This window comes from Pteropus alecto, unplaced genomic scaffold (genome assembly GCF_000325575.1).
Source record: "Pteropus alecto unplaced genomic scaffold, ASM32557v1 scaffold39, whole genome shotgun sequence".
In the NCBI taxonomy this organism is placed as follows: domain Eukaryota; kingdom Metazoa; phylum Chordata; class Mammalia; order Chiroptera; family Pteropodidae; genus Pteropus; species Pteropus alecto.
The window spans coordinates 13,007,326-13,025,816 of NW_006443568.1; the positions used below are offsets into that span (position 1 = coordinate 13,007,326).

Sequence of the window (18,491 nt, forward strand, 5' to 3'; positions counted from 1 at the left end):
CCAATGATATTGCTGCCCTGTTCATTATCTCTTGGGGTTCCTTTCAAGGTAAAGTGCTTACTTGCCTTGACATATATTTTTAGTCTGGCCCTAATCTAATTCTGTGGCCTTGCTCTGCCTCACCCACCCCCTGTGCTATGGCATTACTGACCTATTTGAGGGTTCAGGCAGACATGCCCTACTTTTCCAGGTCCTCATGCTTCTGTTTACTTTTTCTTTTGCCTACATACTGTGCCCCTCTCCTCAGATGGCTAACTGCCAGCTCGCCCATCCATTTCTTGTTGAACTATTACCTCCAGAGACTCTCTGGAAATCTCCCAGGAAAGATTAATCAACTTTTGCTTTGCTTTTCGACATGTTATTCACACTCCTTATAGCACTTTCTGTATTCTACTGCAGTTGAGTTAGGTAAATTGTAAATCTCTTGAACACAGGAACTGTCTTTTTCAACTTTATTTCCAGCACTTCCAGTTGATGCTGAAAAAAAATTACTGAATTGCTTCATTTTAAATAATGTACAGTTTGAGGGTTTACTTCATTCCAATTTGAGTGAAAAGTGTTTGTGTTTCTAATTTTTCCTTTGATGACACTGTACTAATTAACATCCTTAAATGAGAGAAAATCTGAAGCGATTTTTCTTTGAGGCCTTGTTATCCATGGTAGGAGTCAAGAACATAGGCCATGCCATTCAGGGATGGTTTGAGGAAAAACTTACGAATGTATTGGTCATGTCCAAAAAAAGCATAAGCTGTGTGGACAATGCAGCGATAATTGCCTTCACCTCCAGGTCAGTTGTTTTTCTTCAAAGCAGACCTGGCCTAATTGAGATGAAGTTTGCCATTCTTATCATTTAGGCTCCTTCCTGTTTTGGCTTGTCTTCGTTTACTTATTATCAGGAGTACTTGGTGTGTTGGTTAGGGTGGGGAGAGAACCATGTGGTGCCCAGAATGAGCCCTATCATAAACTGGTGGGTGTTATTGAAGGAGAGGTTTCAGAGAACTGTAACTTATTAGTGGGAACTGGAGAAGCCAAGTATTGTAGTGAGACAGACATTTCCAATGAGTTACTAGGAGCAGAAAGGCTTTTGGTGGGTGACTCAGCTGTTTTCTGAACCTGTCTCATGTGACTGATTGTGCATGATGTCTGTTTATTCTCGGCAGAGTAAGTGCTAGAAGAGTCACATTACATAGCAGGCATAATGTTTATTTAACCAGCACAGCAATGATCTAAAAATAACTTGTAGGGGATTTTTGTTTTCTTACTACATTAAGCATCATAAGATAGGAAAATCATAATGAAGACCCATTGGCGAGGGCTTCCATTATAAATAACTTTGAATATATGATTGGCCAGCACTATTTCACTTCTTTCAATGTAAAGGTGAAAGCTTTGGTATTTAAATAAAAGGTTAGGTAAAGAAGATAGCCTTCTAGTTATCTAGCAGATAATTCTGCACGATTACATTTTAGCTCATATTCTGGACAGATACACATTTTGGGTGCTTCAGGGCCATCACTGATTTTATATACTAATTTTTATATACTAATTTTTTACATACGAACTTTGTTTCCTTTTTGTGAGGTTTATAAAATGCTCTTTTGAAATGGACATGTTAGTGCTGAATATTTGCTGGATTTTGTTAAATTATGATAGTAATAGTTTTACCCTGATGTTCTTGGTTTACTCACCTTGTACTCAAGGTTTGTGCCACTGTGTACTGTAACCGAGTCTTTCAGTGTGTCATATGTGATCACTGTTACCCTGTGTGCCTATTTATATGATTGGCTCTGAAAGAGAAAGCACTTGGAAGCTTGAATATATCTAATAATCATAATCTACTTGTGTGTCTGGGAAGCAGTGAGTCACTGTGATTTATTCTTTTTGACATTTGAGTGTTCTTACTCTTCGAGGTGCAGCATATGCAGCAAGTGAACTTGTCTCAGATTATTTTGAAAGCAAAAGGGAAGCTGGACTCATTAAGAAGAAATAAATGCTGGAATTCTGTTTACATTGTTTAACTAAGTGGGAATATTCGATTAGTCCGAGTAGTCTATAGAATTATATTACTTACAGTGAGCGCTTGGTGCTGTATATAAAGTGGGAAATACATACCTTTTTATGGTTTGAAAAATGACTTGTGCATTATATAATTATTGCATTGTATTAATTAGTTTCATTCTGTGTTTCAAAAAGTTAAAAGGTGAGAGGATTTAAGTTTTTATTTTCACTATTACACTGTTATAATATTTGCTGGAACTTCTTTTTTGGCAACTTTTTAGTTGATACTGTTATTAGGATTTTAATATACCTGGAATGGCATGTTAAATTGCATACCTTCTAACTCACTGTATATAAATGAGACCTGACTTCAACACCATTTGAAAGTAATTCCAACAATTGCACTTGCTGTATGTGATCTCATACCTGCCCTTATCGCAATAGATAAATAACAAGTTGATCATTTCTCAGTGTTAAAATTATCCAGGCCTAAAAACCTAAAGTTCAGCCATGGTGCTTGGGCATGTTTCAAAGAACAAGAAAAATGATTTCATGTGAACTCAGCTATTTCATAGGGATAAATTCAGATTTGGAGAAAGAAAAAGTGGTTTTCTGGTTCTAGGCAGATTGGCAGGCGGGCCAGATATCCTACTGAACCCAAATTGACATGCAGAGACAACATTTTCCTCTGTAGTAGAAAAATTATTTGTTTTCTCTAGTCATTTGTACTGTTTCTTGATGATATCTGGGTGAGGCCAGGGGCGTTGTTTTTGTTTTGTAATAGCACCTTTTGCTTTGTGAGGTAAGAAAATACGTATTCTGCATGGGCCTGATTTCTCCTTGTTACTCTCCTTCCTTGGAAAGAAAAGATAAAAAATTGGTTTTCCCCTTCACTGAAATATATAAAAGGCACTGTGTTTTGTATAGACTGCTAAATGATGATTTTAAAACCTATATTAAATGGTTTGTATAGCTAGCTACCAGTGATGTGTTTCAAGTGGATTACAGTGCCACATCAAGTTGTCAGTGTCTGGACAAGCCTGCATTATCAATTGATGCTTAACATTCAACAAGATACAAGCAAGTATATATGTGTAAATAAGTATTAGTCTGAATTCATGCTCTTCAAACAAACTTGCTGGTAATTAGACTTTGTGATAGAGTGATGTTGTGATGATACTTAAATTTTTTAATTGTGGGAAAATACACATAACAATTTACTGTTTTAACCATTTAAAAATATATTAATAGTATTAAGTACATGCACAGTTTTGTAAAACCATCACAATCATCTGTCTCTAGAACTCTTTACTTCTTGTAAAACTGAAGTTCTGTACCCATTAACCTGTTTCTCGTTTGCCCCAAGAATACTTGCTGGCAGTGCTTGTGGCTGCAGCGTTTACCCTGAGATAACTCGCGGATTGCAGTCCTAATCGTACCCCCGAAGTTTGCCACGAAATATCTCCCTTTTATTATTATTTTCTCATTGCTCTAGTATATCGATAGTCTTTGGAAACAAATGACATTTCTACTTGTAGCATTGTTTTTAGTAGTGGTATTTCCATTTACTATTAGAATTACTATAGAACATAGTAAGTCTCAGTCACTGAAAATGTCAAATCCTAGAAAGTAGAGCATTCCTACGCATGATGTTAACATCGTTCTTAAGATTCATTTGATGAATCTGATTTATACATTTCTGTTACATAGGATTAGAGACAAGTTCTGTTTAGAATTAACTCCAAGAACAGTTCTTGTATTTTATTTTCACGTTGAAAACCAGTCATATTTGCTTCAGGCTCAAAGAACAGGTTTATGTAAAATTAAATTAATGCTGGCAGCAAGCTGCATTTTTTTTTTTCTAAACAGGAAATGGTTTAAATGATAACTCCCCATACCCTTTACTCCCCTATCATTTGGCAACAACCATTCTATTTCCCGTCTCTAAATTTGAATAGTCTAGCTACTTCATAAGTGGCATTATATACCATTTGTCTTTTTCGTGACTGGCTTATTTCACTTAGCATAATATCCTTAAGGGTCATTCATGTTGTCACATGTGTCAGAATTTCCTTACTTTGTATGACTGATTATATTCCCTTTTATGTATATACCACATTTTATCTATTCACCTGTCAGTGGGCACTTTGATTACTTCCACCTTTTGACTACTGCGAATAATGCTACTATGTACATAGGTGTACAAATATGTCTTCGATCCTGCTTTCAATTCTTTTGGGTGTATATCCAGAAGTAGAGTTCATGAGTCATATGGTAATTCTATTTTTAATATTTCGAGTAACTGTCATACTGTTTTTTATAGTGGCCGTACCATTTTACATTTTGCCAACAGTGCACAAGGGTTCCAGTTTCTCCACATCCTCACAACATTTGTTAATTCTTCCTTCCTCCCCTCCTCTCTCCCTCTCTCCCCTCTCCCTCCGTCCCTACCTCCCTTTGCCATGCTAATGGATGTTAGGTGGTAAATCATTGTGGTTTCGATTTGCATTTCCCCAAGGATTGTTGATGTTGATCATCTTTTCATATGTACCTTCTTTGGAGAAATATCTATTCATTTTCTTTGCCCATTTTTCAATTGGATTGTTTGGTTTTTTGTTGTTGTTGAATTGTAGAATTTCTTCATATATTCTGTCTTTTCACCCCTTAATCAGATAAATGATTTACAAATATTTCCTCTAATAATGCTTCTTTTTCACTCTCTTGATTGCGTCCTTTGATGCCCAAAAGTTTTTAGTTTTCATGTAGTCCATTTTATCTGTTTTTTGCTTTTGTGCTTGTGATTTGGTGTCATAACCAAAAAATCATTGCCAAATTCAATATCATAAAACTTTCCCTCTATATCTTCTAAGATTTTTACACTTTTAGCTCCTAGGTTTGTCTTTGATCCATTTCGAGTTAATTTTTGTATATGGTGTAAGGTAAGGGTACTGCTTCATTCTCTTACATGTGACTGTCTAGTTTTTGCAATACCATTTGTTGAAAAAACTGTCCTTTCCTCATTGAATAGCCCTGACGCACCCTTGTTGAAAATCATTTGACCTTACACATGAGGATTTGTTTCTGGACTCCCTGTTTTCTTTCAGTGGTCTATATGCCTCTTTTTGTGCTAGTACCACATTGTTTTGATTTCTATAGATTTGTAATAAGTTTTGAAATCAGGAAGTCTGAGACTTCTGACTTCATTCTTTTCCAAGATTGTTTTGGATATTCAGAGTCCCTTGAGATTCCATGTGAATTTTAGGAAGGGTTTTTCTATATCTGCAAAATATGCACTGTGATTTTGATAGGGATATTGCATTGTATTGTAAATTACTTTAGGTAGTGTCGACATCTTAACAATATTTAGTCTTCCAATCCATGCAGATGGGATATCTTTCCATTTATTTTTGTCTCCTTTAATTTCACTCAGCAACGTTTCATATTTGTCATTGTACAAGTTTACCTCCTTTGTTAAGTTTATTTCAAAGTATGTTATTTTTCATGCTATCATGAATGGAATTGTTTTCTTAATTTCCTTTTCAGATTATTTTATTGTTAGTGTATAGAAACAACTTATTTTAGTGTGTCATTATCCTTCAACTTTGGTGAATTTGTTTATTCTAACACTTTTTGTGAAATCTTAAGGGCTTTCTACGTAGGGGATGATGTCTGGGAACAAAGAAATTTTACTTATTCCTTTCTATCTTGGATGACTTTTATTTCTTTGTTTGAGTCTAATTGCTTTGGCTAGAACTTCCAGTACTAGTTTGGATAGTTGTGGTGAAAGCAGGCATCTTTGTCTTATTCCAGATCTTACAGAAAAAACTTTTCAGTCTTTGACCATTGAGCATGATTTTATATGTGGGTTTTTTCATATGTGGACTTTATTATATTAGGGTAGTTTCTCTCAGTTCCTGGTTTGAGGGTTTGTTTGTTTGTTTGTTTGTTTTTAATTTAAGTCATGAAAGTGGTCGAAGCCTCTTTTTTTTTTTTTTTTGCATCAGTTGAAATGATCGTGTGGTTTTTCCCCTCTTTATTCTGTTAGTGTGGTATATTGTGTTGATGGATTTTTGTATGTGAACCACCCTTGCATTCCAGGAATAAATCCCATTTGGTCATGATGTATAATTCTTTTAATGTGTTGTTGAATTCTGTTTGCTAGTATTTTTTCATCAATACTCATCAGGGATATTGGTCCGTATTTTGCTTTTCTTTGTGGTGTTTTTGTCTGTCTTTAGCATCAGGCTAATGTTGGCCTTATAGTATGAGTTTGGAAGTGTTCCCTCTTCAATGTTTGGAACAGTTTGAGGAGGATGGGTGTTAATTCTTTAAATGTTTGGAAAAATTCACCAGCGAAGCCATCTGGTATTGGCCTTGTTTTTGTTGCAAGGTTTTTGATTACTAATTCAGTCTCATTTCTAGTTAAAAGTCTGTTCAGTTTTTCTGGTTTTTTTGTTTGTTTGTTTTTTATTTTTCATGATTCACTCTTGGTAGATTGTATACTTCTAGAAATTTGTCCATTTCATATAGGTCATCAAAGTATGGATGTACAATTGTATAGTATTCTCTTTATAATCCTCCGGTTTTAGTTATTTTAATCTCTTTTTTTCTTCTTAGTCCAATCTAGCTAAATCCTTGTCAATTTTGTTGATCTTGATTTCATTGATTCTCCCCCTCCCCATTTTTCCATTCTGTATTTTAAAAAATATCTGCTGTAATCTTTTATTTCCTTTCTTTTAATAGCTTTGAGTTTAGTTTTTTTCTTCTTTTTCTAGTTTCTTAAGGTATAAAATTAGGGTTTTTTTGTTTTGTTTTGTTTTAAATATAAGTGGTTATAAGCAATAAATTTCCTTCTTAGTGCCTTTCATTTTTTGGCTTCACGTAAGTTTTGATATGTTGTCTTTTCATTTTCATTTGTCTCAGATATTTTCCAGTTTCTTTTGTGATTTGTTCTTTGACCCATTGATTGTTTAAGAGTGTGCTGTTAATTTTCACATCTTGCGTATTTTGCTTCTACTATTGATTTCTAGTTTGATTCCATTTTGATCAGAAAAGATCATTTTTAAAATTCATTGAGACTTTACTTAACTCAGTTTGTGGTTACAGTTATGGTCTGTCTTGGAGAATGTATCATATGTACTTAAGAAGAACATAAATTCTGCTGTTGTTGGATGGTTCGTTTTGCTTGTTTTTTAGGTTCATTTGGTCTATACATAATTGCTCTATTTCCTTATTGATCTTCTGATTGTATCCATTATCGAAAATGAGATGTTGAAGTCTCCTACTATTATTGTAGAACTGCCTATTTCTCTAATGCTTCATAAATTTAGGAGCTTTGATATTTAGTTCATATGTAAGTGTTATATCTTATTTGTGAATTGACATTGTCTCATTATTATAGTGCCCTTCTTTGTCCCTTGTAACAGTTTTTGACTTAAAGTGTATTTTGTTTGGTATTAGTATAGCCACTCCTACTTTCTTTTTTTCTCTTTTTTCACTTTCAACCTGTGCGTATCCTCCTTTGGTATAAAGTGAATCTTTTGTAGATAGCGTATCATTGGATCCTGTTTTTTAAAATCCATTCTGCCAACCTGTCTTTTTATTGAAGAGTTTAATTCATTTATATTTAAAGTAATTACTGATCGAGAAGGACTTGCGGTTGCCTTTTTTTTGAATGACTTAATAACTCTATTTTAAAAATCATTTTCTCTTTTTCTGCCCTTCTTTGTATTTAATTGAGTTTTTGTAATGACATAGTATGATTCACTTTTGAATCCATTCTATAGATATTTGCTTTTTGGTTACCATGATGATTATGTGTAATGTCCTAAAGTTATAATACTATTTTAAACTGATAACAAATTACTTCAGTTGCTTACAAATACTCCTTTATACCTCTGCCTCCTCCCACCTGATATTATTGGTGTTGCAGATTACATCTTTATATATTGTATATCTATTAACATAGATTTATAATTATTTTATCCCTTTGTCTATAAAATAATAAAAATGGAGTTATAACCTCAAATTAAAATAATACAAGTTTTTATATTTGCCCATGTATTTACCTTTACTTGAGAACTTTGTCTTTATATGACTTCCAGTTACTGTCTACTGTCCTATTGTTTCCATTATAAGGACTCCCTTTAACATTTCTTATTGTGCAAGTCTTGTGGTAATAACTCCTTAAGTTTTTATTTTTCTGGAAATTTCTCCCTCATTTTTGAAGGACAGTTTTGTGGGATATAAAATTCTCATTTGACAGTTTTTTTTCCCTCAAAATTTGATTATAATGTGTCTTCTTCGGAGTTTATTGAGCTTCTTATATTTGGATGTTCTTGTCTTTCCTCAAATTTAAGACAATTTTAGCCAGTATTTTTCAGATAAGCTCTCTGCCCCATTTTCTCTCTTCTTCATAATGCATATATTGTTTTTTTTTTCTTCTGATAGGTCCCATATGTTTCTTAAGCTCTATTCCTTACTTCATTCGCTTTTCTTCTCAGAGTTTATAATTTCAAAGATCCTCTCTTCAAGGTCAGTGATTCTTTCTTCTGCCTATTTTGATGTTGAACTCTTGTTGTGAATTTTAAAAATTCAGTTATTGTGTTTTTAACGCTAGAATTTATGTTTGATTCTTTTCTTTTTACAATTTCTGTATTTTTGTTGGTATTTTAGTTTTGTTCATATATTGTTCTCTTGATTTTCCTTTAGATCTTGATCTCTCTGGTTTCTTTAGTTTATGGAGCATTTTCAAGACAGTTGTTTTAAAGTTTTTGTCAAGTATCTCCAAAGTCTGTGTTTCTTTAAGGTTGATTTTTAGAGATTTATTTCGTTCCTTTGAATGGACCATGTTGCCCAGGTTTTTTGTTTTGTTTTATTTGTTTGATATGCAATGTAATCTTCTGTCGATAATTGAGCGTTTGAAAAAACAGCCACATCTTCCAGTATTTGCAGACTGGCTCTTTGCAGGGGAAGACCATCACTTATTAGCCCATTGTGAAGGCTTAGGATCTTCTCAGGCGTTTTCTGTGTATACATCTTCCCTGGCTTGTGTGTGGGGTTCTCCCCCAATTCCACTGTATACATGGCTGCTTTAAATTGTTGTAATTTTCCTAAGAGTCTTACCCTTGCTTCTTCTCAAAACCTTAAATATTCTATTGTATTACTCCGCCTATAATCTCTTGCCCCAGGTACCTGCAGGTCTGAAGTATCTCCGAAGCTCTCATGTAGCTCAGTAGGTGCCTCTGCTTTCAGTGGATTCCAGCCAGATATCCAAACTATGCTACTGTTCTCATCAGTGCTCATGAGTCAGGTGAGACAGAAACCAGTTCTCAGGCAGCCCCCAGACAAGTCAGAATATTGCAAACAAGTTTGACTCTTCCTTCTATCCTGAGGGAGGAACTGAGAATTGGGTAGCTTTCCCAGACCGTGCCATGCGAGGAAGGGATTGGGGTAAGGGTACGCAAAAACACCACTGTATTTCCTATCCTATTGTATGTGTTTGTGTAGAGATCTGGAAGACAGTTTTTCACAAGATTGAAGGTACCTGGAAGGAGTGTGGATGGAGAATTATTTTAGGTTCACAGTAAAACATACCACCTGTGGAAATTTGAGAAAGTGAAAAACTGTTTCTCAGCCTTCAGGAATGGCAAGCAGTTTTTTTGTGGAAAAACTTAAGGATAGGGAAACAAAGTAAATGTTTAATATTTTATTTTTTCCCCCCTCTTTTAACTGCCCCCCGCCCCACCCTTGACCTATGGATGTTGCCGTCTCCCCTTAAGAACTGGATCTCTGAAGGCGGGGCATCTCCTCTCACGCGCTTGGGGCGCACACCTGGGGCCTGGTGCCCCCAGCGCACTCGGGGGGCCTGGCGACCGGGACTTGGTGTACCCGGGATATGGTCTGTGGCTCCACCTGGGGCATGAACCCAGGACCTTCTGTGTGTAAAGCAGCTGTGCTAACCACTACACTATGGAGCCACCCTCAAATGTTTAATATTTTAATAGCAAGAAGTAAAGGAGGATCACTTTCAGCTCTAGTGTTAATCTAGGTCAGTGTTCTCAAACTTTTTGATTCAGGACCTATTTTAATAAACTCTTCAATAAAACTCTTTGGGGTTCTCAGTATTTTTTTCTTATATCTATTATTATTTACTAATATTAATTACTAATATTCGTTTTGTATAAAACGTCTGCCATGTACCAAAGTCTACATAAACATAGTTTGTTATGTGTTCTCTCAAGTAAATGATGTAGCTCAGTCATATAAATGCTTTTTCTCAATACAACTATCTTACCCCCTGGTATGAGGAATTGCTTTATTTATGTTGTCTCATTTGGTCACACAGTATATTAAAAAGAAACATGCTAAAGCTTTCTTACTATATGATTCCATTTTTATAACATTCTTTATATGACCAGTTATAGAGATGGAAAGTAGATTGATTAGTGGTTGCCAGGTGTTGGTTAGGTGTGTGAGAGTTGTAGGAAGGAGGATGGAAGGGAAGAAGGTGCTTGTGGCTATTACAGGGTAGTAGGAGGGATCCTCATTAAAAACCTTTTCTGTATTGTGGTTATAGTGGTAGTTACATAAATCTGTATGTGTAATAAAATTGCCTAGACCTGAATACACACACAGATGTTTGTGCATATAAAACTAATAAAACCTGAATAAGGTTGATGAAGTATTTCAATATTATTTTTCTAGATTTGATGTTGTATTATAGTTACATAAGATGTTACCATTGCGGGTAACTAGATGAAGAACATATGGAAGCTCTCTGTTTTATTTTTTAAACTTTATGTGAATCTATAATTATCTCAAAATAAAAATTTTACTGTCACATAAATGACATTCATAAGTATTGGCTCTTCTTCATTTTCATTTTCTCCTTTTAAGTGAGCACATGGCGAGAGTGTGGAAGTGAAGAATGTAAAGACTACCATTGCCTGGATTTTCACTAAGACACCAGTTTTACCCCCATTTCTTTTCTATCATTAATGCATGTGTCAACACAGGCAACCATTATTTTAGCATTCAGATTTTGAAAATATTTTACCTCGCAGACCCTCTGATAAGGTCTCAGGGGTGCCCATGCTCTGCTGTCCACACTTTGAGAATAAGCGGCATGAAGCTTTAGTCTTCATCTAACTGAGGAAGACAAGCGATGTGCTTAAGACTGCGTATCAGGTTCAGCGATAGGTTTCCGCTTCTCTCTCCAGTGTTTTATATTGAGCTTTTGTTTATTGGATGTTATTGTACTTGTGTAAAAGTAGAGTTACAGACGTTTGTAACGATATGGAAAGTAAATGTGAGAAGAGTAAAACTTTGGAATTAACAGGCTTATACCTGTGCTGCGCAGTATGGAAGCAACTAGCCATATCTGGCTATTTAAATTTAAATTCTAAGTCAGTAAAATGTGTATAAATAAATTATATTGAATTGATGGTTATAGAGTTCAGCTTTGCAAGACGAAAAAGTTCTAGAGATCTTTTGCGCAGTGCGCATGTAGTTAATACGACCGTATGTTTAAAAATGTTTAAGATTGCAAATTTTGTGTTTTCTACCACAATAAAAATTTAATGAATTTATTTAAATAAAATTAAAAAATTTATTTGTTGAGTTGCATTGGGTACATTTTAAGTATTCAGTAGCTCCATGTGGCTAATGGCTACCACATTGAACAGTGCAGATAGAACATTTATAATTGTCGCAGACATTTCTGTTTACATTGGTTGTGTAAGCACACAGGAAGACAGTTCTTAAGAGGTTGAAGAGACTTGAAGCATTGTGGATGGCAACATGGTCACGGTGCTGGTCTAGACATTAAGGTAATAATACCTTTGCTTCTCTGGCCAGATTTAAGTGTTAAACATTTGTTTGTCTGGTGGATGAGTTTCTCACTATTTAGATCCTGTAACAGCTACTATTAAGAATGAAGGAACACATATGTATGCACACACATATATAGAAAAATTTTTAAACAAAATTAAGCACTTTCATAAAGTAATAGTCTGTTTTTAAAATAAAGTTATTGGTGTAGCTGTAGGTAGTCTTTTTTCTACAGATAATAAAAGGCATTATCAGCTCAGAGATGATAAAGTAGATTTGCCTCTAGTACCTTTACAGTTTTGTATTTTACATTCCAACATTTTTAATAAATCTGGAATTTTTTTTTGGTACAACAAGTTGAGAGTATATATCCACCTTTCTCCCTAAATGGTTATCCTGATATCCAAACACAATTTATTGAGTAATTGTTATTTTCCTACTGATTTGAAATGCTGCCAATACATTCTATATATATGTGTACTTATTTCAGTATTCTCAATACCATTCATCCATGTTATTAAATCTTCCTCTGTATCTTTTTTAATGACTAGAAAAGATTATACTCTATGGCTGAATAAATGCTGCTTACATCTATATCTATCTCTTTATTGATTAAATTGTGACCTTTTCGAAGGTTAAAAAACCAGTAGCCACATATCCTTGGCCTCATTTGTGCACACGGCCCACACTGTATAGTATCTTCTTTGTGTTAGAGTTGAATATAAAGATTCTTGTGATTTAATTTTCATTGTGATTTATGAGATGACATTTCATTTGTGTTCCAGAAATATTTAAAACTTTGCAAAGTAGACTTCTTACTGGGTTTTCTGGATTGCTCTGCTTTTTTATATCTCATGAAGAGGAGCTGAAGAACAGAGGCTATATCTTCATTATGTTTTTATTATAAAAGTAATTCATTCTTTCAAGCCATGAAAAACGACAAACACAAAATACAAAGGTGTATGAAATAAGACCTACAAGTTGTATCCTATACTCCCCTTCTAATTCCCATTTCTCTGAAGTAGCCAATATTAAATTTGCTACATATCTTCCTAAGACATTTTATATGTTAATGAGTATACTATACACATATATCAAAAAACTTCACAAGTAGGGTGATTTTATACTTAACAGTTCTCTGATTTGCTTCTTTCACTTAATGTTATATATGTCTTTCCATGACTGTATTCATATTTACCTCATTCTTTTTAAGATTACACTATAATTACATTCTTTGAATATAGTATAGTTTTACCTCTCCCCTGTAAATAGAAATTTAGAGTGTTTTCGTTTCTCATTATGAATATGTCTGTAGGGTAAATTCCTTGAAATGGAATTGTTTGTGGAGTCAAAAGGATAAGCTTATTTAAAATTTGGTAAGTATCACCTAATCGTTCTTTGAAAGGTTATGGCAACTTAATTTTTCAATCTGATTTGCATGTATGCGCACACACGTACCCAGTATTGAAGTTAGTCTTTATGGCAGTGTAAAACTTTAAGGAGAGGAAAGAGTCTTAAAACGAGAGAAATAACCTTTCTTTTCTGAGTTGTATGTGAAGTGCTTACAATAGTACTTGAAACATCGTAAGAGCTATATAAATGTTTTGTTATAATTATTTTTGTTGGCTGAAGTCCATTGTATTATATTACAATGATTGAAAATCCTTGTAAGTGTTTTCACATATCCATATTTTGAAAACCATCACATCTAGACCTAAGGTGTGGTTAGTGTGTTCTGTCTTGTTACAGAATTCACCTGCAGATTTCTATCCTTCATTGTCTAAATCACTGTTTTTAAAATAATTATTATGGACTTAAAGGTTATGCATATTGCAGAACTGTTTTGATTGGCTTGTCTTCACTGGCATTCTGTTAACAGTTTGTTAGTTAACACCATTTGCTAGTTGTTTTTGTTACTGTTGTGTTCTTATCTCCCCAGTTAATAAAAAGGGAACAGTGACTCAAGAGGGTTCATTGAAACATAAAAGTAATGATGAAAATAAGAATGTACGTCAATAACTCTTGTAAACCTGGACAGTGAACTGGGTTATAGTTTAAATATAAAATATTCATATATATGTCCTTGGAGAAGTAAATCTTTTTGATAACTTTGAAGGTATTCAAAAAGAAAAAGTGTGAACAAAACATATGATGAGTACCAAAATGACACTCCATCGATCTATCCCTAGTTCTTTACGCATTTGATGTGATGAAACACATTCATAGTGTTCCTATTCAAGTTTTTGCGATATTTTCAGCAAAGATAAGAGCATGTTAATCAAGTTATTCAAAAGTTTCTTAATCTAATAAACTCGATTTATCATGTCCTTAAATGCAAAGAAGAGATGAAAAGCATAGTACCATCTTTCACAGGTACACTCCTTGCAACAACAGGTACAAGTCATGTCATTCCTAAGAAATTTTGAAAGCCAGCTTCAAAGAATGGAAAAATGCTCTGAGAGAAAGTCGAGTGAGCCCTTGGCAAAATTCTTTTATCAGTGCCCTTATTAAAATCTTATACCGCTAATGGCACAATAGCATACATTGTAAAAGAGGAATCATTTCCATGTGTGGGTGTCATCAGATATTGCTTTGTATTTAGATGGAATTGCTTGTGTACAGAGTATGAATCAGCTCTTGGCATACATACAATTTAAATTATAAGAAATACTTGATTATTTTTTGCTGTTTGTAATAGTAATTCCAAGCTAAAGGAAAGTAAATTTTTTGTTTTTAGTCATTCTGAGAATATAGTCTCAGTATTTACTACTAGTACACTATATGTGTACTAGTAGACATATAGTGTCTGGTAGGCCAGTAATAGTGATATTACTGAATGAAAGACTTTGTGCCTGAATGCTAATTGACATCCTGTTTTTTCAGTTAGTTTAAGGGTGTTACAGCCTTGTATGGCTCCAGTGTTGAAGATATTAGTGAAAATTTTGAATAAGGTCTATTATGGCCATCTTGAATATTTTCAGCATCTTTTATGAGAGGGCAAGTTCTCACCTAACTTTTCGAATAGAAATAACATTTCTTTATATTTTTATAAGTGGTACATCTCAACATTGTGTTTAGTATCTTGACAGGCAGAAGCTTATGCTTCAACATACTACCAACTAAATGTTGAGAATAAAGTATCAAGATTTCCTAAGACCAGAGATCCTCACCACTGAGAATATGACTTCCTTAACACTTAATGACTTTCTTTAATTTGATAAAGAATGAAATTGATTCTGTATTTTACAACTATATCCAGATTTTTAAATAGAATTTGATGGAATACTTTTCCAATTTAAATGTATTTATAGTTAATAAGAAGTCCATTTATCACTCCTTTTTAAGTTAAAATAGTCAAACTCCCAGATTTCCAGAGTTTGAGTGTGATACACACACATAAGCTTAGTGTCTAAAACAGCGCTAAAAATTTTGATGAGAAACCTCTGAATAACTTTTGGGTCATATTTGAGCCAATATTATCTGTCTGATAAGTTCAATATAGTCGCTGCCCTGTATTTAAATTTGTGGCCAGATTTAGTGGAACTAGAGTAAAAATGGAAATCAACCTAAGGTGGCGCCTTAATGTCAATTATACAGGGGGCTATAAGGTTACTGTTTTTGAAAGATTGCAAAATATCCTTGTGTCAACTATGAAACTGTTATTCTTTTCATTAATCTTATTTTCATTACTTGAAAATCATGATGCAAACATTTGCTTTAAGTTGGTAATTCCAGCTGAAATCTCATAAAATGTTCAACAGATACCAAAAGTTAAACTGTTTTTTTTTTTTTTCAAAGTTGGACTACTTCTTAGACACATCAGTTATTTAGTTACCTTGGGTAAGATGCTTAAAATTTCTGACCCTTGATTACCTCCTTTGTAAAACTGACACTATTGGTAACTAAAGGCGATTGTATAGTAATTGACTTGACCTCATTTAACCTTAGCAACTGCCTTGTGAGGTAGGTGTGTTACTTCTTTTCACATTTATGGGAAAGACAACTTACTTGCCCAAACTAATGACAGTAGTAAGTGACAGTTACTAGGATCTGAATCCAAGTCCTGTGATTCCGCGTCTATTGCTCTTGCCAGCATTTCATTTTAAACATAAGTATTTTTTCCCTAAAATCACTAGCGCGTAGTATATTATTCTGTAGCATTTAACATGGATTCGTAATGAAAATCTTATGTTCCTATTTTCAGAAAACTTATAGTAAGTTAGTTTATGTTACTTATTTCAGGCTTTTATCTAAAGTTCTTATTGATTATAGATTTTTATGGGGTTATGGAAAAGGATTATGGTGTAAGCGGTGAGACAGAACAACATTGCTATAGTAATTAACTGAGTGAACTGCTAATTTGGCTCTGGAATGGCTTCCTCAGTGGCTACCTTTGCTTATAGGTACTTTGGAAAACTTGCCACAGCAGTAACAGGTTCTCAGCCATGCTTGGTTTTGTTTGTGGATGGGCTGTCCATTTCAGAAATAGATGAATTGACAGTGAGTGGTGCTCTTTGTACTCATGGGATCAAATAATTGCACCTAGATATTGGATTGCAGATGTCTCTCATCAGGTGGTTTAAAGTAACCCCTAAAAAATGTTACTGTGATTCTGGATTGCTGGATATTTTGATAAAGATAAATTTAAAAAGTAGAGCTGTAAACCCCATTAATAAATATTTCTATAAACTTTTTTTAAACACTTTGGGATTTGAGTTACCATGCCATATTTATTTAAAATATGATATTGTTCTTGCTATTCTTTGACAGACCCCTTATCCCTCTGGACAGAATGCAGGTCCAACCACGTTGGTATATCCTCAAGCCCCTCAGACAATGAATTCACAACCTCAAACCCGTTCTCCGGTAAGTAAGCAGAAGCTTGTTCTAGATAATGTTTTCCACCTAAGTTTGTGTTTGTAGCAGCTTGGGTTACTTCGGCTAATATCTTTACTTGATTTTTGAAATTTGTCCCAAGGACAATTTCTTGTTGTTGTTGTTATATTGATTAGCATCGCATATTCAGACCTCTCGCTATAGGAATAATTAAATTTATTAAGAAAAAGAAGAAATGGAATCTTCTTTTACTATTCTGTGGCATGATTTTTTTTTAAATTTCAGTTGCATTCAAGTTTACTTCATTTCAGTTCTTAATTTGTTAGTTGTACTGTTCAAAATTCAAGAGAAGAGAAAGCACAATGATTTTAAAAGTAAATTTTATTAATTAAACTCTCAAATTCCAGTAGTTTGGGAAGTAAGACTTCTGAACTAGATCAGTTCTGTTTGACAGTACCTATGCATGACATACACGAGTGGTGTATTCATTTCTTTAGATGGTAAATAAATTGTTGTACAGATGTAAACGCTGTCATCCTCTTTGCTCATCCTTTACATGGATTGCAATAAGTATTGCAAAGACTGAATTTACTCAAGGTTCATCCTTCTGTTTCACAAAAGCGTACAGTGGCTTCAGCTGTCCATTCTTTAGAACGTCGTTTTCTGCCCTGCATGATTAGTTTTTCCTAGAAGATGCTTCTGTAACATCTCACATTGTATCTCACATCCCTACTTGTACCTCACCTCTGTGTTTTCCTCAGATGATAGGGATCTTCTTTTGGTTCCCCACCCCTGCTTTTTTCGCCTGTAGTACAAGAATGTTTCATTGCATTAGCTCCTATTCATTTAGCTTTATGCATGAATTTAGAAATGTTGAAATGTACGAAAGAATTGCTCAAAGAACTAGGAGAGCATAGACTGCACCAAATGTAATCTCTTTTCTTACCCTCTTCCTATCTTTCTTTTCCCTGTTGCCCTCTTCTCCAATACCTGTTCTTAGATCCTGGTTCTCCCCAGGGGGTGGAGGAACCATTCTAAAGAGGTGGGCCTTTGGTCCTAGTTGCCTGTTTGCTTGTCTTTTTTTTTTTTTTTTTTTTTCCTTTTTGCTGAAATGGTCAACAAGATGTCTGATGCAAGTTTTGTTCTGAGAGTGGTTTGGGGATGTGGACACTTGACTACTTGGAGTGGGCCTGCGATCTCATCAGATTAATTTAGATAGGCCCTGGTTCCAATCATTAAACATGGAACGTTATGGTAAGCTCCTACTGCAAAGAATTCTGTAGCCCTTTTTACCCCTAAACCCTCTTTTATAATTACTGGAAAAAAAAAAATGAATTTACATGGTTAGAACTGGCGCAAAACCTGACTGAAGAGCTGCATCTCTAAACCAGTTTTTTTGACAGCCCAGCAGAACAGTGCCAATACATTGCACAGACAACTGGAAGAGGAGGAAGGTTTTGGAACAGACTCCCGTTTACAGGTCCTTGGCTGGAAGAGGCTGGATAAAATACTGCATTGTAAGCAATATAACAAACTGTACTTCTTGCAGGCAGTGGTGCCTCTGGCACTCATTATTTTTGACCACATCCATTTATTGGCTGATGAACAGAAATGCATTGATTGCTCCCTCTCTGAAAGTCTAACCTAGCATGGCAGTTTCTGCCAGGCACAGCGTGGAAAAGAATAACAAATTGGGTGGGTCTTCTCTATCGGGAATTAGACAGGAGTAATTTGGGGTTTAGATTTTTCTTTATTTTAAACTTGAAGAGGGATATCCCTTTCACATAAATTTGATTTTAAAAGATAAATTTCAAGGCTTCTCTTTC

At 34.5% G+C, this 18,491-nt stretch overlaps 1 protein-coding gene across 17 annotated transcripts in view; it reads left to right on the plus strand.

Moving 5' to 3' along the window:
- The window catches only part of EIF4G3 (eukaryotic translation initiation factor 4 gamma 3), a 279,210-nt gene that overhangs the window by 115,603 nt on the left and 145,116 nt on the right, over positions 1-18,491 (plus strand). For 9 of the 17 annotated variants that reach the window (XM_015598925.2, XM_015598927.2, XM_015598928.2 and 6 more), the window contains 2 exons: positions 16,600-16,695; positions 18,069-18,182. In XM_015598925.2, coding sequence (XP_015454411.1) covers positions 16,666-16,695; positions 18,069-18,182 — 144 coding nt within the window. In that variant the 5' untranslated portion in view covers positions 16,600-16,665. Of the gene's footprint in view, positions 1-16,599; positions 16,696-18,056; positions 18,183-18,491 lie in introns of all 17 variants that reach the window. The other 8 variants (XM_015598933.2, XM_025041396.1, XM_025041398.1 and 5 more) reach the window with 2 other exon arrangements.